This window comes from Trachemys scripta, chromosome 16 (assembly GCF_013100865.1).
Source record: "Trachemys scripta elegans isolate TJP31775 chromosome 16, CAS_Tse_1.0, whole genome shotgun sequence".
NCBI lineage: Eukaryota > Metazoa > Chordata > Testudines > Emydidae > Trachemys > Trachemys scripta.
In genome coordinates, this window is record NC_048313.1 from 9,670,630 (window position 1) to 9,688,443 (window position 17,814).

The following is a 17,814-nucleotide window of genomic DNA, read 5'->3' on the forward strand; positions in this document are numbered from 1 at the left end:
CCCCCCCCCCCCCCCCCACGCCCGCCCGCCCCCCCCGCCCTTCCCCCCTTCCCCCCCCCGCCGCCCCCAGGCCGGCCGGCCCGCCCCGCCGTTACCCCCATACCACCTCTGCCGGCCCCACGCCTGTCGGCCCACCCCGCTGTTACCCCCATCCCACCTCTGCCGGCCCCCTCTCTGCTCCCCCTCGCCCCCCCAGCTCTGCGCCCAGGGCCCTGGCTCAGGCTGTGGGGAGGGGGCTCCCCGAGGCTGACGCTGGGGGGTTGTCCCTTTAAGAGGGTGGGAGCAGATTCCATGGAAAGGCGGTTAATGTAAACGGGCCCTTATCCCACTCTCAGCCGGGCTTCCTGCTCCCAACTTCCCACTGAGATAAGGGAGGTTGTGCTGGCGCCAGCCACTCAACTCTGCTCCGGGCCCAGGCCCTGCGGAGCCTCCGCACAGCGGGTCCCCGCCGGTGCCGGGACAGTGCCAGGGGCAGCCCTTCTGCTGGGGCGGGCGGCACGGCGCAGCCAGGGTCTCTGGGGGGACCCAGGCCCCACCCCCAGCCTTCCCCTGGGCTCCCCCAGGCGCCTGCACTGCCAGGCCCAGGCTGGGATGCCCCGGGCCGGGGAGGCCCTGCAGGGCCTGGTGCACGCCAAGCTGCCGGTCAGTGGCCGGTCGGTCTGTGACCTTTGCCGGAGCTCCAGCCAGTCTGGCCCGCTGGGTGCATTCCCGCCTCTGCAGCTTCCCCCGGCTCTTGGCAGAGCCACGGGCGGGATCTTTGGGGGGCAGGCGACAGGAAACAGCCTGGAGTGGAGACAGGCCGAGAAAGCAGCTCTCTAAACAAGGAACTGAGTCACAGCCAGATAAAGGGAGGGGAGGGGAGGACTGGCAGCAGGGGCTAGTGGTGAGAGCAGTGGGGGCTGGGAGCCAGGACTCCTGGGTTCTATCCCTGTGTCTGGGAAGAGCATAGGGGCTAGCAGTTAGAGCAGGGGTAGCCTGGGAACCAGGACTCCTGGGACCCTCAGACAAAGGTGCTACAGCACGGCCCTTCCCGAGCCCTCCCGGGGTCCCCGGTGCTGCGGGAGGCAGTGGGGGGTTCCGATGCCAGGTGTGGTACCCCTGGGCTGGCACAAGAACCCCGGCATCCTGGTGCTCAGGCCCAGGGGCCCATCCCCTGCCCAGCGCCGGGGCTCCATGGCAGAGGGGGGACAGATGCTCCCTCTGGGGGTCGAGCCATGTCCTGGCCCAGGGCATTTGGCCCCCTGTGAGCTGTGCAGAGCCCCCGTCCCAGGTCGTTCCTCGTTTCCTTGCCCATGCCAGCTTCACTCTGAGCGGCGTCCCAGTGTGCTGGGCGAGGGACTCCTGCCCGCCCAAGCGGGGGCTGGCTGGGGGAGGGGGCTGGGACCACGCTGATAATGTCCCAAACACAGGAAGGAAAAGTTGGATAAACAGCAGGAGCTTTGCAGGAAACTCGGCCCAGAGACTTGGCCGCCGTGGGCCCTGCCCCCCTTCCCCCCGTCCCCCCACCAGCTCCCAGGCCCAGCCGGGGTAGATGTTTGGAAGGTGCATTGGGCCTGGTATAAGGGCAGTTGAAGCAGGCGGTTGGAGCCACCTGGGGGCCAGCCCCAGTCAGAGGCACCCCCAGCCCACACACAGTCAGCACTCGGAGCGGTCACGCGTTGCTCAGGTTTATTGGGGAGCGCAGGGCCGGGGGCCAGGCATCCACCGTCAAGTCCCATTCCCGTCCTGTCGGGGCTGGCGAGCCGGGATTCCAGCTAGAGGGGAGAAAACAAAGCCAGTAGCCGTGGCTCGGACGCAGCCTGGAGCCCACAGACCTGGGGGGAAAGAGCCCGTCCCCACCCCATGAGACAGCACCTCCCACTGCCTGGGGACCCTGCTGAGCAGAGGACACAGCCCATCCCCCAGCCTGGAGTCCAGGTGCCACCTCCCTCACTGGGCCCCACAGCCCAGGGGGCTGAGCCGAGCCCGCTCCTCCTGGCTGCCCACTCAGCCCCCTGTGGCATCGTGGGAAAGAGGCGCTCAGGCCAGGTCAGGTGCCAGGCCCTGCTGGCGGAGGGGGAGCCAGGTTGCCGCATGCTGGTATTTGGGAAGGAAGGAAGATGCCATCGGAGCCCCATGTGATGGCTCTGAACTGCGCGACCCTGGGGTGGCCGTGCCAGCCCGACCCATTCACCTGTTGGCCGTCGCTAGCCGCAGACAAGGGCGCTGGAGGAGACACTTGTGGATTTGCCTGCTGGGGGCAGAGAATCCCCGGCCTGGCTGGTGGCACCCGCTGGATCCTGGCCCTACTCTGACCAGCGCTGGGCTGTCTAGGCAGGGGGCAGTGCAAGGCCGGGGGACGTTCATACCCACCTCCTACAGGCTCAGGGCGTCCCAAAGGGTCCTTCTGGTGGGAGCTCCATCTGCTCCAGGCCCCCCAGCAGCAAGGGGTCAGGCGATCCCAGAGTGCAGCCAGTGGGTCCAGCCCTGCGGAGGGGCAGGGGGGCTGGGAGGACAAGCACCCGGCAGCACGGCACACGAGGGGGCGGGGGGCTAGTCCAGCAGTTCTTTGATGCACCAGCAGCATAGCAGGAGGTAGGCGCACTCCCGCAGGACGTCCAGCAGCCAGTAGCTGAGATTCAGCCCCACAGGACCCTTGGGGAGGGGCCCCGGCAGCACCATGCCCCGAACCGCCCGTCGCAGGGGGTACGGGGCCAGCTGCGCCAGGGGGCAGCGGGTCAGGGACCGGGGCTGCCAGGCCAGGCGTCTGCCCAGGAGATGCATCATGCGGGGATGAGCCGGGTCTGGGCCCTGCCGCGGGCAGGGGAGAGCCGCGTGACAGAGGCTGGAAGCGGCTGGATTCTTTGCAGCTCAAAGGGCTGCATGAATAGGGCCCCGGGCAGGGTGGGGGAGGGGCTGCTGCCTGAGCAGGTCTGCTCGCTCCTGCCCTCGGGGGGCCTGGCCTGGCCTCCAACCAGACTGAACCTGCTGGAAAAGGGGCGCAGCCTCCCTAGGCCCCCCCCCTTGGACAGGGCATGGGGCCCCAGCCAGATGGCACCAGTGGGAGCCTGGCCCTGGCGCTCACCCAGGGAGAGTGCGGATGGGGAGATGTGGTGCCAGGAGCGGAGGCTGCCAGAGACCAGGCAGCACTGGCCGGGGGCACCCTGCCAATGGGCCCAGGGAGGGGTCACATTCCCTGCACATCCCATCTCCCAGAGTCCTCCGCCCTCCTCAGGCCGGACTGCCATGTACCCACCGACCCACACCGTGGGGGCCACGCTCTGAGCCCCCCGGGAGCCGGTGCTGGCAGGAGACGCAGGCAGGAGGCTGAGTACAATGGGTTTATTCAGAGGGCCCCCAGGCCCTCCCTCCGCATGCCCCAGCCAGCAGTGCCCAGTGGGCGGGGGGCACACGGCTGCTCCAGGTGTCTGGGAGGCAGGGCCCCAGGCCGCGGGTGGGTGTCCCAGGGGAGCAGCCCGCGCTCAGCCCAGTTCACCGCCAAGCGGGGGGTTCTTGTGGCCGGGGCCTGCCTGGCAGGGCCTCACTGGCGCGAGGTGCGCTCCTCGTCCTCGTTCTCCAGCAGGTAGGCCGGCCGGTAGCTCTCCTGGCCCAGTGCGTTGGTGGAGCGCAGCGCCGGGTTCTTCTGCGTGTTGCTCATGCTCCCCAGGGAGGTGTAGCTGCAACAGGGGGAGGGGGGCTGTGAGCAGGGCGGGGGCACAAGGGGTCCTAGACGCCAGGCGTTGCCCAGCGCCTCCTTCTGTGCTAGAAAGCCCCTGCACAATCCTGGATGGGGGCGGGTCTGGTCAGCCATCTGACCTCATGCACCACGTTGCCCCCTCCTCAGCTCCCCTCCCACACTGCCCAGCCCTCACTCCGCCCCTCCAGATCCTGGGCAACACCCGACTGACACGGACCCCTAGCTGCCCACCCCCCGGGCCATGGAGCCCAGCCCAGCCGGTCCTTCTGGACGAGGGCTTGGGGAGCAGTGACAGGGTTGGGGGAGGGGAGGCATAGCGCCCCCCGAGCCGGGCTCTTACCCCTTGTCATACAGGATGCAGTACGGGACGAAGAGCGTGCGCAGGAACTGCCAGATGTCCCGGTACGTCCAGTCCTGGAGGCAGAACAGAGGTCACTGCAGCAGCCGTGCGGAGCCCTTGGCGCTTGGCTCCCCCTCCCCTCGTTTGAGGCCAGCTGGCTGTGAGCCCAATGGGCATGGGGGGGGGGGGGCTGTGTGGGGCTCAGCCAGTCCCTGCTCCAAGCCACTGCCATCCCTTCCTCAAAGGCACTGGGACTGTCACTGTCCCCCCAACACCTTCCCTCTCGGCACACCGACCATCCCCTCAGCATGGCCAGCTGGGGTGGGGGTGGGGGGTGAAACAACAAAGTTGGGTGGGGAGCCACGGGGCCCAGACTTGGCACACAGGAGGGCAGGGAGCCACAGGGCCTGGACCCGGACACATGGCGGGAAAGGGAGCCACAGGGCCCGGACCCAGGCACACAGCAGGACAGGGAGTCACGGAGCCCGGACCCAGGCACACAGCAGGACAGGGAGCCACGGGGCGCGGACGTGGGCACAAGGCAGGACAGGGAACCACGGGGCGTGGACACAGGCACACAGTAGCTTTAACTCCTAGCCCAGGTTTTTTGGGGCTTGTCTGAAAGATCTGTCCGGAGAACTAGCTTGGGACTGGATCGCTGCTGGGAAGGGCCTGAGACAACCCACAGGGGTTAGAGTCTGAGGGGGGGTGGAGGCAGTGCTGCCCAGGGGAGGCGGGAGGGATGCCATGGGGAGGGGAGAGGTGGGGTAGGAGGAAGTGCCAGACAGGAGAGGGGGGACTAAGGTCTCATCCCTTAGACCAGATTCCCAGCCCCCTGCTATAACCCACTAGAGCTAACTGCCCTCCCAGAGCTAGAATAGAACCCAGGAGTCCTGGCTCCCTGCCCTTCAAACCGCACTTCTCTGCCCCACTAGTAGCAGCCCTTGCGCCATGACGCACCAGCAGGGGGTTCACCCGCATGTACTCGGGCCAGCCGGGGTCGGTCACACACATGGGCGTCAGAGTGCGGGAGTAGGGGTCAGTCCTCCTCGTCCCCATCAGCACGGCCTGCAGCTGGGGGTGCTGGGCCTTCAGGTCTGCCAGTGCCTGCTGGATGCGGCCCTGCACTGCGCAGAGGTGGAGGTCGTACCTAGCACGCAGAAAGAGCCGCAGGGGACACAACATTGAAGGGTGGGGAAGCCCCAGGGGGATGTCAAGGCCCCCACCCCAATGAACTGGTTGGTTCATAAGAATGTATGAACGGCCAGACTGGGTCTGAGCAATGGGCCCTCCAGCCCAGTGTTCTCTCTCTCGACAGTGGCCCGTGCCTGATGCTTCGCTGGGAATGAACAGAACAGGGCAAGTAGCCAGTGATCCACCCCGTCTCCAGTCCCAGCTCTTGGCAGTCAGAGGTTTAGGGACAACCAGGTGTGACGAACTGGGACTGTTCTTGCTGGGGTGTGGGAATGCTGACAGGGGAGTGTGACTAGGATGGTCTGCATCGGGGGATGGGAGTCGGCCCGAGGGAACATACCTGAGCTTGTAACATGAGAACCCAGGAGGGGGTTGGAGGTCAGGTGACTCCGGGCCCGGAAAACTGAACAAAGGCTGTGGGAGGGGTCGCTGAAGGGAGAGTGCTGGAAGCAGGCTGGAGAGATGGCTGGGAGGCAGAGATGGCTCTGACCCCCCAAGGGGGGTGGGCTGGCATGCCCTGGGACCCCAAGCTGGACCTAACTGAGGGGGGCCCTGTTGTCTGTGCCTGCAAAACCTGTCTTGGACTGTATTCCTGTCATCCAAATAAACCTTCTGCTTTACTGGCTGGCTGAGAGTCATAGTGAATCGCAGGAAGCCGGGGGTGCAGGGCCCTAAGTCCCCCAATACTCCGTGACACCAGGGCACGGGGGATTCCCAACACTGCACACTGAGTGGGTGTTTTCAGAGCACTACCCACAATGACTCCAAGATCTCTCTTGAGTTTACACCCCATCATTGTGTATGCAGAGTTGGGATGATGTTTTCCAATGTGCATCACTTTGCATTTGTCAACATGGAATTTTGTTACTATGTCACCCAGGTGTGAGATCCCTTTGTAACTTGTTTGACTTAACGATCTCCAGTAATTTAGTATCGTCTGCAAACTTGGCTACCTCACCATTTACCTTTTTCCAGATCATTTATGAGTATATTGACCAGCTCTGGTCCCAGTACAGATCCTTGGAGAACCCTGCTATTTACCTCTGTCCACTGTGAAAACTGACCATTTATTCTTAACCTTTATTTCCTATCTTTTAACCAGTTACTGATCAGTTACTTTTTTCTCTCATGACTGTGTGTTTTGCTTAAGAGCCTTTGGCGAGGACCTTGACAAAGGCTTTCTGAAAGTCCAAGTTCATTATATCAACTAGATCACCCTTGTCCATATGGTTGTTGACCCCTCAAAGAATTCGAATAGTGCTGAGGCATGATTCCCCTTCACAAAAGCCGTGTTGACTCTTCCCCAACCTGTCCCGTTCAGCTCTGGGTCTGATCATTCTGCTCTCTACTGTTGTTTCAACCAACTTGCCTGGTACTGAAGTTAGGTTCACCAGCCTGCAAGTGCCAGAGGCCTCTGAAGCCCAGCCTGCCTGGGCGGTTCCACTGCAGGGAGGTGGGGAGCTACCTGGAAATACAGCCCCCTCTTACCTCTGGGTGGTGGCCTGAATGAACTGCTCCATCTCGGGGAAGGGGGACACGATGCGAATGTAGAGCACCTGCAACTTCTCCTCCCGCTGTGGGAATCGCCTGGAGAGAGAGACATCCGTCACCATGACTCACCGTCCCCAGCCGCCTGGCCTGGCCTACGCAGGGCCACGCAGCGAGTCAGTGACAGAGCTGGGACAGAACCCAGGAGTCCGGGGAATTATACACCAGTCAGACCAACTTCAGACCCTGGAACGTGCTATTAAACTATCAACTTGGGAGCACCCAGAGGAGACCAGGGCGATAAGGAACAGCCAGCATGGATCTGTCACGAACAAGTCATGCCAAGCCAGCCCAATTTCCCGCTCTGATAGGGATGGGGGAAGCAGGTCATGTGAGAGATCTTGAGTTTAGTGAGGCTTTTGACACAGTCTCACAAGACATTCTCACAAGCAGGGTCTAGACGAAAGGACTATAAGGTGGTGTACAACAGGCTCAAAGGCCGTCTTCAGACAGTAGTGAGCAGTGACTCACTGTCAGAGTAGGAGGGCGGATCTAGTGGGATCCTGCAGGGGTCGGGCCTGGCTCTGGTACCGCTCAGTGTGTTCATTGCTGGCTGGGATAATGGAGCGGAGCGCATGCTTATAAAAGATGTGGAGGACACCAAGCTGGGAGGGGTTGCAAGCATGTGGGAGTACGGGATAAGAGTTCACAATGAGCTTGACAACATTGGATAATGAATCTGAAATCAACACGATGAAATTCAGAAAAGACGAGTGCTAAGCACGAAAGTCAGGAAGGGAAAACCAAATGCACAGTTACAAAGGGGCACTAGCGGGGGGGGGGGGGGGGGGGGGGTCGCACTGCTGGATAGGGTCTGAGGCTTACAGCGGACCACAAACTCAATAGGAGGCAACAGAACGATGCAGCTGCAAAAAAAGTCCACTACGAGGGCACATTCCTGGGAGAGTTGTGTGGAAGTGTCACGCTCTGCTTGGCACTGCTGAGGCCCCAGCTGTCCTGTGTCCAGTTCTGGGTACTGCACTATGTGACGGAGTGGGGGATTTTCTTGTTTTTTCCAGTGGTTTGCATGCAGAGGGGGCGGGACTCAGTGCCCCTGGGTGTTGCTGGTTTAAAGAGGTGAGGGGAGAGGGAGTTCATTGGGACACAGGACCGGAGAGGGAACTTGGGACCCCAGCCGATAGCCTGGAGGATGGAGACCCCAGTGACTGGTGACCTGACGACCCGGAGACCCAGCTCAGGAGTTGCAGCCGGTTCTGGCCAGTGGGAGGACAATGGGCTGCGGGGAGAGGACTCCGGTGACCTGACCAGCCGGTTCCAGCCAGAGGGGCCAGAGGACAGAAGAGGGGAGAGGAGGCCCAGGCGACACTGTTTATGACCCTGTTTACCTGGAGAGAAGACAATGGACAGAGGGGGCTTGGGGTCGGGGGTATCAGATGCCCAGCGGGGAAGCAGGGGGGCTTGGGTCTGGAGAGGGGGAGCAGGCAGAGCCCACCTGGATGCAGTGAGATTGGGATGTGTGGGGCTGAGGGAGGCCAGGCCTTTAAGGAAGATGGGGAGAAACTGGAGGGCGCAGAGGAGAGCCACAAAACTGATTGACGGTTTAGAAAACCGGACCTGGGAGGAAAGGCTCAAAAACGGGGCATGTTCAGTCTTGAGAAAAGACGACTGAGGGGGGAGCTGAGAACAGTCTGCAGATCTGTGGAGGCTGCTATAGAGATGGGAGTCAATTGTACTCCACCTCCACCCGAGGCAGGACAAGCAGCGATGGTCGGAATCTGCAGCAGGGCAGATTCAGGAAAATCTTTCTGATTCGAAGACAAGTTACACTCTGGAGCGGGAGGCAGCGGACTCTCCATCATGGCAGAAGTTTCAGAAAGTTGGACAAACCCCGGTCAGAGACGATCTAGCGTGACTTGGCGCTGTCTCAGCGCAGGGGGCTGGACTTGATGACTTTGTGGGGTCCCTTCCTGCCCCACATTTCTATGACGCTCCCCAGTAGCCCCCAGTCCCCTCCTAGAGCCAGGGCCGGCTCTGGCTTTTTTGCCGCCCCAGGCAAAAAAGCTGCTGGCCGCCCCCCCCCCCCAGGGGGCAGCCGGAGCCCCAGGGGGAGGGCGGTGAGCCCCGGCGGGGGCTCCGCTCTCCCCCCCGGCGGCCGGGGGGAGGGCGCCGGGTGGTAGGGTGGCTGGAGCCCTGGGAGGAGGGCGGCGGCCAGAACGCAGGGAGCAGGGTGGCGAGAGGGCAGCCGGGGGGAGGGCGCCGGAGGGAAGGGCGGCCAGAGCGCCGGGGGGAGGGCGGCGAGCCCGGACGTGGCCCCACTCTCCCCGGGGGCCGGAGCGCCGCGCCGCCCCCCTCCAGGTGCCGCCCCAAGCACAAGCTTGGTGGGCTGGTGCCTGGAGCCGGCCCTGCCTAGAGCTTGGAATAGAATCCAGGAGTCCTGACTCCCACCCCACTGCTCTAACTCCCTAGACCCCACGTCCTTTGAGCACCATGCCCAGGCCAGCCCGCCCGCTGGGGGCTCTGACGCAGGCCGGGCCCTGCCTGAGCAAGGAGGGGGAAGCAGCGGGTACCTCTGCACGGCGGCATGGAACAGGTGCAGCAGGGCCGTGCAGTCCTTGCCCCCGTTGAAGCCCACGCAGATCTGGGCCAGGCTGAACCGATCCAAGGCCTCGTCGATGGTCCGGAGCGCTGCTGCCACCTTCTGGCCCAGGGCGGAACCTGCCGCAGAGGAGAGGAGTCGGCGAGGACCCAGGTGGTGGGATCTCGAGGGGGGACTGGGCTTGGTGCAGGTCGGAGCCTCCCGTCCCCCCAGGGATGAGGCAAGTGCAGCAGCTAGCAGGGTAGGTCCCAGTCTCCCAAAGCCTGGGGCTGCCCCATCTGGGAGGTTGCTGGTTACACTCCTGGCCAGGCAGCTGCGAGCGCTCCCCCTCTCTCCACAGGGCCCCGGAAGCCTGGCTTTGGGGTGGGGGGTCTGAACAGGGTTAGCAAAGCCATCCTTCAGCTCCATCCCCATCAGCCTCGGGCCTGGCCTGTGCAGCACAGCCGTGCCGGGAGGAAGAGGCCCAATCTGAAGGCCCACATGACGCTGGCAGGTGACCCTGCCCCGCTCTGTCAGCGCTGGGGACATTTCACCAACGCAGCTCTGCTAGTACGAGCCCTCGCAGACGCATTTATACTGGCAGAACCGTGCTGGTGCGGGGAACCGGCACAATCTATGCCACTCTAAGCAGAGTTCTGCCAATGCTGCCACACCGGGAGGGCAAAGCTGCTCTTGCTAGACTGGCATTGACGAGGCCTGCCTGATCCCCAAGGACATGGAGGCTCCAGAGACCTTCTCCACCCTCATTAGCAGCACATTACAGCTGTGCCTACAGGCCCCACCCATGGTGCCAGGCGCTGCATGGACACAGAGAGAGACAGTCCCTGTCCAAAGAGCTCCCAGGCTGAACGGAGCGGCTGGTTTTATCGACAGGGACCCAGGGAAGGGAGAGGCAGTGAGTGGCCCATGTCACACCGAGCCAATGGCAGAGCTGGGATTTGAACCCAGATCCCAGGCCAATGCTGTGACCATACGGCCAGGCAGCTCCCTCTCCACGCCAGCCCAGCTCAGTCACGACCAGCTGTGACTCCATGGTGACTGTTGGCCTGTGCACAATGGGCTAGGGACCAGCCTGGAGCCGGACGGGTGCTCACATCCGAACCTACCAGGGCTGGCAGCCTCCACAGAGGCCCAGGTCTGACTGAACCCCCCCTTCAAACTGATCCCTGCAGGTCCGGGCTCAGGCAGGTGGGTGGGAAGCACCATGAGGGAGCCTGGTGCTTCGGTTGCCCTATTATATGCAGCAGGACCAAGGCCCAGAGCCACATGCCCCTGTAGCTACTCCAGCCAGGCCATACCAGACTCAGCCAGGGCATACACGTCTGTGGCTGCCCGCGCCACAGGGTCTGTCACCAGGGGCACGACCAGCGCAGGGGGCAGGTTCTGCATCAGGAAGCTGTAGGCTTCCTCCAGGTGCTGCTCAGACTCCGAGTCCAGGGTCAGCCTCACGCGGTAGTAATTGTTGACCCAGTCAGGGTAGGAGCCCAGGTGCGTGTGGTGCCCGAAGTGGGCGTTGGCCTGATTGAGCACAGGTGCCAGGAGCGTCTCGTCGGCGCTGACGTAGATCTCCCGGGAGTGGAAACGGGTCTGCTCGTTGCGGAAGAGGTGGCCGAGCCCCTCCAGTGCCCGCTCCATCAGCACTGGGATGCCCGGGAAGACGTAGACATTGCGCACGCTGACAAGGGGGTATTTCATGGCATCGCCCGTCCTCTTGTCCGTGCCGTAGTTGAGCAGCGAGGACTCAGGGACGTGCGCCAGCTTCATCTCGGGGCAATGCACATCCGTCTTGCCAAAGAACCTGTGTACCAGGGCGACCAGCTCTGGGTGGGGGCAAACCTGCTCCCCAAAGGCTTTGGCCACCGCCTCAAAGGTCACATCATCATGGGTGGGGCCGATGCCCCCCGATGTCAGCACATAGGTGAACTTGGCTGCGAAGGAGGAGATCTCCGTGGCGATAGTATCGACATCATCGGGGACCACGGAGATTCTGGCAACTTTCACTCCCAGCGACCGCAGCTTCCGGCACATGAAGAAGGAGTTTGTGTCCTGGGTGAGTCCCTGGAGGCAAAAATATTGTGAGATAACCCAGCCAGCAAAGGCGCAGTGCATCACCACTGGCTACATGCTGCAGAACTAGGAGATGCCTGTGGGGGGGGAGGGAAGCGGGCGGACAGGGAGCCAGGACTTTTGGGTTCCATCCCTGTCTCTGGGAAGGAGTGGGGACTAGTGGTTAGAGCGGGGGGGGACTGGGAGCCTGGACTCCTGGGTTCCATCCCTGTCTCTGGGAGGGAGAGGGGACTATTGGTTAATGCCCAGGACTTTTCAGACTCTTGGGGGAAGGTGCTGTCATTGAACATTTACCAGCCCGTGCACTTCGACCTCCCCACAATGGGGATGTCCTAGCTAGGCCCCTCAATAAAACTCGACTGGGACTCTAGGGTGAGTTCCACTAGCTTACGGCTAAATGGGGGCCCCTCCATCCTGCTGAGTAGGCCCGGGTCGACCCGCAGCATGAGGAGCTACCAAGGTGAGCACGGGTGATGCAATCTGGCCAAGCGTGGGGGAAGATAAAGTTCACGGCCAGCCTGAGAAATTGTTGTCCCAGTCTCTGTCAATCTGGAGCCTGATCCCAAACACAGACATGGCGCAGCGGACAGGGCAGCTGGGGAGTGCACAGTGCAGCGCCAGTATCGTACCTTCAGGATCTCATCTCCGATGATGATGATCCCGGCTGTGACGGCATTGTGGCCATTCTGCGCAGGGAAGGTGCTGCTCTGCGCAGCCATGGCTTGGAAAGGCCTGCTCTCCCGTCCCACCCGCCCAATGCTCCTACAGATCCTGAGGGCCCAGTGCATGGGCCCCTGCAGTCAGGTCCCCCCAGCTCTAGAGATGACACCCAGGCATCTCCAAGACAACAGCACCTGCAACCGAACATCAGAGTGCTCACAAGGATGCTAAGGCGGCATCAATATGAACACCCGAGAGAGCACAGAAATGACCCAAAGTAGAGAGACTGGGTATGAGAGCCAGAAACAAAGGGTCAGACAATGAGTGGGGGCATAGCTGGGAAAAGAACCCAGGAGTTCTGGTTCTCAGCCCCCAACCACTAAACCCCACTATCCTCCAAAAGCCAAGGACAGAACCCAGGAGTCCTGGCTCCCAGCCCCCCTGCTCTAACCACCAGCCCCCACTCCCGTCCCAGAGCCAGGGAGAGAAGCCAGGAGTCCTGGCCCCCAGCCTCCCCTGCTCTCACCCCCCAGCCCCCACTCCCGTCCCAGAGCCAGGGAGAGAAGCCAGGAGTCCTGGCCCCCAGCCTCCCCTGCTCTCACCCCCCAGCCCCCACTCCCGTCCCAGAGCCAGGGAGAGAAGCCAGGAGTCCTGGCTCCCAGCCCCCACTCCCGTCCCAGAGCCGGGGAGAGAACCCAGGAGTCCTGGCTCCCAGGCCCCACTCCCCTAACCCACCAGCCCCGACTCCCCTCCCNGGGAGAGAACCCAGGAGTCCTGGCCCCCAGCCCCCACTCCCGTCCCAGAGCCAGGGAGAGAACCCAGGAGTCCTGGCCCCCAGCCCCCACTCCCCTCCCAGAGCCGGGGAGAGAACCCAGGAGTCCGGCCACCCCCACCCGCTGGCAGCTCAGCGCCTCCAGTCCCGGACCCGCCTTCCCAGCCCACAGCGAGTGAAGCCCCGCCTCCACCGGCCCTCTCTCCTTTCATTGGATAGTCGGGATGCCAGTCAGTAGACAGGGAGACTGTGAATGCGCTGATTGGCCAGTCTTGACCCGAGAGAAAGTGACGTACATCGGAGTCGGAAGACTCCTGCTCTGCTCGGGGCAGGGGCTGAACCATTGCAGCCCGTGGAGGGTTCCTCCCAGCAATGGAACGTCCTAGCAGCCGATTGGCCTGCAGCTTCCCCGTGGGCGGGGCGCTGAGGTTCCTCCACGTTTCTCCGGCAGGGGGCGCTGATGCACAGGGCGTGGCCACAGGCCGAGCGTGTCCGTGGCCCCCCTCTAGTGCTGGGGTCGTGGCATGCTGCAGGGATTGGGCTGGCTGCCCTCCTGAGCACCCTTCCCCCCCCCCCCCCCCCCGCCCCCCCCCCGGCCGCCGGCCGGGGGCCGGGCCCCCCCCCGCCCCCCCTCCCCCCCCCCCCCCCCCAGTCCTGCATCCGGGCTCGCTGCCCTCCTGAGCACCCTTCCCTGCCCCCCCCCCCCAGTCCTGCATCCGGGCTCGCTGCCCACCCCATGAGGCCCTATCTCTGCACCCTCCCCTGGGCCCGGATCTGGGCTCACTGCCTGCCCACCCCATGAGGCCCTACCTCGGCACCCTTCCCCCCGGTGCTGGGATCCTGGCATGCTGCAGGGATTGGGCTCACTGCCCAGCCCAGGGGGTGCTAGGCATGCACCCTTCCCTGTGAGTTTCATGGTACTGGGATTGTGGCACAGTGCAGGAATCGGGCTTGCTACCCTTCCCTCCCTACCCCATGGGGCCCTGCCGATGGACACCAGGCTGGAGCTGGCTCGGGTAGACTGTTTCAGGTATTATTATCTGTTGGCAGTTAGCACTAGGGGCATGGTTCCTGCCCATACCACTTTACAGGGAACTAGCTCCTTGCTTCACTGCTTAGTCATGACCCACTAAAAAAAAGCTGCCAGTAAGAGGGCTGACTAGGGTTCAAGAAGTCAGAGGCCTGCAGCTACCCAGAGTCAAGTGCTTGACCTGTTTCTCTATGAGAAAAACAGAGGAGCTGTACATCAATTGCAGATACAGACTCCAAAAAGGACATAGGAAATCTCCCCCCTAGGAAAACCTGCTTTAGCCATCTAGTTAGACAGTGGGAGGTCTTCTAAACCAGTGGGTCTCAAACTTTTGCACTGGTGACCCCTTTTACATAGCAAGCCTCTGAGTGCAACCCCCCCCTTAAATATATAAAATAGTGTTTTTTAATTTATAACACCATTATGAATGCTGGAGGCAAAGTGGGGTTTGGGGTGGAGGCTGACAGCTCACGACCCCCACGTAATAACCTTGTGACCCCCTAAGGGGTCCCAACCCCCAGATTGAGGACCCCTGTTCTAAACCTTGAATGCTGCAGACCTAACCATACTTAAACTCTTACTATGATTATTGCCTTGTTGGACCAAAAGTTCACGTTGGGGCATCAAGGCTAATTTTGTAGACAAAGGGTGGGGGCGTGTCTTAGACATTTTTAGAGAATCCTTGGGTACTTAGTAGTGAGGTAATAAGCCTTTTAAAGAGTTAAATAGTCTCATCTCTTTTAGGAAAGATTTTCTGAGAGCAAATGAGATTAAGGCACGTTACCAGAATCCTGCAAAGTTATTTCTCTCTACACATCTGTGGAGGATTAACACTTGAAACTAATGAAACAAAACAAAGGCATGTGTTAGCACCACCCACTCCGGCGGGGGGGGGGGAGGGGAGGGAGGGAGGAGAACAATATCCAGTGTTTAGACAACAAAAAGGTGGCAGAGAGGATTGTTTCAGATGAATGAGAGGAAACCCATGTATTTAAAAAAAAACTTCCTCTTTATTGAAGGACTTCAACCACAGATTTTGAACAGGCTTTCTAGAACTTTAAAAATTATTCAAAAATACAGATTCAAAAATACATATCAAACAGTGTTAAAGCAGATGCCAAGCAAGTGGATACAGTGTCCACCTGGAATAAAGTCCAACATACCCCCTGGAGTATAAGGTACAAGCAGCAACTATCACGTGCCAAACAATGTTAAAATATTTATGGTTCAACTGTTGAAGTCTAGATTTTGCAGTTAAAATCTCTCTGCTCAAGTAGTGCTCAGGAGAGCATTGACACACTCAGTAGGTAAGAATCATTGGGTTCTATACAACAGATATTTCATATGTAAAAGCCAGACTCTAGTTTTGAGTCAAGTCATTTTCTACCAGCCACTATTGTCATGATGATTGGATTTGCTTGAAGTTAAATCGCCAGGAGTTTTAATGTATTGAAACGTGTCAGATATTTAAAACAGGAGACAAAGCCCCCAAAGGTGCATGTATCTAAGAGAAGACAGAGAGGGGAGGTTCTGTACACAGGTCAGACGTAACAGGTTCATTTTTCTGGCTTCTTTGGCAGTGGCCGTCGGAACAGCAGTATGTGAGGCTCTGAGAGGGGATGGAGAGCAGAGCATTAGGACAATCTGCAGGGTAAAATGCACAAGCGTTCTGTTCACTTATTCCCTAGTCTGCAATGTTTAGAAAGGGAATAAAACCACAGACCCAGAGCCCTGTAAATTGATACCGACAGTCTGATCTAATTTGCCAGAAGCCCCTTTAGCCAGGTGTGTCATTATATACACTCACAATTTAGATTTCGTCTCCCTCATGTGCTCAAGCTTGCAGAAAAGGGAATCCCAGTTGGTTGATGACAACATCCCCTATTGCTACAAAGATCACTTCTGCAATACCCTGTCCTTCCGTGCCTCACTTGGCAGACTGAACACTCAGCTTCAGTTCTTTCCCCAGGCCAGCTGGGTGACAGCTCTGCCGTAAACAGCAGCCCCACTAGCATGCAGCAGGGTTTATAGCCCATTAAAGGGGGGCAGGGATTCTCCTAGGAAGGAACTGCAATAGCAGGAGTCTCTAAATTCTGATTTTGAAATGGGCACTGTCTTTCTGCAAAGCTCATATAAGAACATAAGAACAGCCATACCGGGTCAGACCAAAGGTCCATCTAGCCCAGTATCCTGTCTACCGACAGTGGCCAATGCCAGGTGCCCCAGAGGGAGTGAACCTAACAGGCAATGATCAAGTGATCTCTCTCCTGCCATCCATCTCCACCCTCTGACAGACAGAGGCTAGTGACACCATTCCTTACCTGTCCTGGCTAATAGCCATTAATGGACTTAACCACCATGAATTTATCCAGTTCTCTTTTAAACGCTCATCACCATTAGGAACAGAAGGCTCGGCCGGCTGCAGACTTTTAGCATTGCAGGAAATTGGATGCTCCGGCTGTTGAGTGAGTAAGCCAGCTGGGGGCCAAATTCCACTCTCCTGACTTATATTTAACTCCCACTGAAGTCATTATGATTACACATGTGAACGCAGCCCAAAACCTGCCCCGTATCCGGTACCCGACAGGATTTTGGCTCCCCGCCATCGCCAAGTGTGCTAAACCCCATCAAATCTAGCACCAGGAAGTGTCAGTTTTCATTCTAACGCGAATGACTATAACTTTAACCAAGATCCCAGACTAGTGAAGTAGCCCATAGGCTTAGTGACGTGAGTCACGGCCAACTAACCTGGCTCATGGATCATGTAATGGACCCAGCCTTGGCTCTGTTGAACTCCTAAGTTCCTCCATTCGGATTCAGACATCAGGTGTGTTTTAGGGACCAGTTTGGCGATATCTTTGGGTAACATCACGTGCCTGCAGGCAGGAGAAAGAATTCAACATGAGAGGTACGTTCACCATTCGCCCACCAGCCCCTCAGTGACCGGCTCCCCCCGGAGCCGCCCGCTCCCCCTTCCCCTAGGGTCCCGGGCCAGAGGGGGCATCGGGCAGCCCAGGGGTGGGCACCCCGCGGCCGGGAGCGGATTGTCCGCGGCCCGGGGGGGGGGGGGCGGCCTTGGAAGCGAAGCTTCTGGAAGGGGTTAGGCCCGTGTCAGGCCCGGGTTTCCTGTCCACACAGCAGGGGGAGGGCGGGGTGAGAGACTCGACGCCAGGCCCCGCCCGCGCCCCTGCCCGGCCACATCCCCGGGCTCGCGTCCCGCTGCAAGGCCGGGTTCGGGCCTGGCCCCGGGCGGAGCCGCCAGACACGGGCCCGGGGGGAGCCCCGCGCCGGCCCCGCCCCCGCTCACCGGTACTCGAACTCCTCGTCGTCGTACTTGTCCGAGTAATAGATCTGTTTGTGCGCCATGCTCCCGCGGTCCGCCCCCTTCCCGGCGGCCTCTGCGCGCTCCCGGGCCGTCGCGACGCCTTGGTAGGTCTCGCGCTGCCCTCCGCCCGCCCGCAGCCCCCCTCCTTCCCCCACCGACCTCAACCGCCGCTTTCAAACGCCGCCGCCCCCCGCGCCCATTGGTCCAGCCGGAGGAGGCGGGGCGAACGCCTCTCACGTGATCGCCCGGGACGCGATTGACTAAGTCCAGCAGGGGGCGTGTCCCCGCCCGGCTCCCCTTGCGCTCTCATTGGCCAAGCCCGGAGAAGGGGCGCGTGCGTTCCGCCCTGGCGCTCGTTGGGCGGGGTGGAAAGGAGCGTGCGTTCCTATTGGCTCGTCTCCGGCCGCCGGCGTCTGTCTGGAGCGTAGCGCTCCCCCGTCACGTGACGGGGCCCGATGAGGCCGCGCTGGGGGCGGGGGCCGGAAGTGAGTGGCTGAGGGAGGGTCCGGGCAGAAGTTTGTGCTGGAGCCGCGGCCGCCGGCAGCCGAGCGAGCCCGGAGGATCCATGGTGCCCCGGTGAGAGCCGCTCGCGGGCCCCGCCCCTCCTGTCCGACCCCCCCGCCCCTCCCCCAGCCCGTCCCCGCT

General features: G+C 61.1%; 3 protein-coding genes across 5 annotated transcripts in view; 1 reads left to right on the forward strand and 2 right to left on the reverse strand.

The window, feature by feature from the left end:
* Window positions 1-1,651: 1,651 nt before the first annotated feature.
* On the reverse strand, window positions 1,652-13,000 carry FLAD1 (flavin adenine dinucleotide synthetase 1). Of its 2 annotated transcripts, none has more exons than XR_004648383.1 (8): window positions 12,012-12,524; window positions 10,614-11,373; window positions 9,287-9,434; window positions 6,699-6,797; window positions 4,977-5,166; window positions 4,017-4,090; window positions 2,353-3,656; window positions 1,652-1,754 (listed from the first exon to the last, which is right to left on the reverse strand). XR_004648383.1 is itself a non-coding variant. In XM_034792654.1 (8 exons), exons 2-8 carry the CDS (start codon window positions 12,168-12,170, stop codon window positions 3,521-3,523), a joined length of 1,566 nt encoding a protein of 521 aa, XP_034648545.1. In that variant the 5' UTR covers window positions 12,171-12,236; window positions 12,936-13,000; the 3' UTR covers window positions 3,307-3,520. The 2 variants fall into 2 exon arrangements, 1 of the variants encoding a protein (XP_034648545.1); XM_034792654.1 differs by lacking the exon at window positions 1,652-1,754 and adding an exon at window positions 12,936-13,000 and having other exon boundaries at window positions 3,307-3,656; window positions 12,012-12,236.
* Window positions 13,001-14,832: 1,832 nt separating this feature from the next.
* Window positions 14,833-17,309, reverse strand: CKS1B (CDC28 protein kinase regulatory subunit 1B). Its single transcript, XM_034792025.1, has 3 exons — window positions 17,152-17,309; window positions 16,593-16,720; window positions 14,833-15,453 (listed from the first exon to the last, which is right to left on the reverse strand). The coding sequence occupies exons 1-3, from the start codon at window positions 17,208-17,210 to the stop codon at window positions 15,401-15,403; spliced, it is 240 nt and encodes a 79-aa protein (XP_034647916.1). The 5' UTR covers window positions 17,211-17,309; the 3' UTR covers window positions 14,833-15,400.
* Window positions 17,310-17,614: 305 nt separating this feature from the next.
* The window catches only part of SHC1 (SHC adaptor protein 1), a 33,976-nt gene continuing 33,776 nt past the window's right edge, over window positions 17,615-17,814 (forward strand). Inside the window, exon 1 of one of the 2 annotated variants that reach the window (XM_034792019.1) lies at window positions 17,615-17,745. The gene's annotated coding sequence lies outside the window, so the exon portion shown is untranslated. The remainder of the gene's footprint in view (window positions 17,746-17,814) is intronic. The other variant, XM_034792021.1, reaches the window with a different exon arrangement.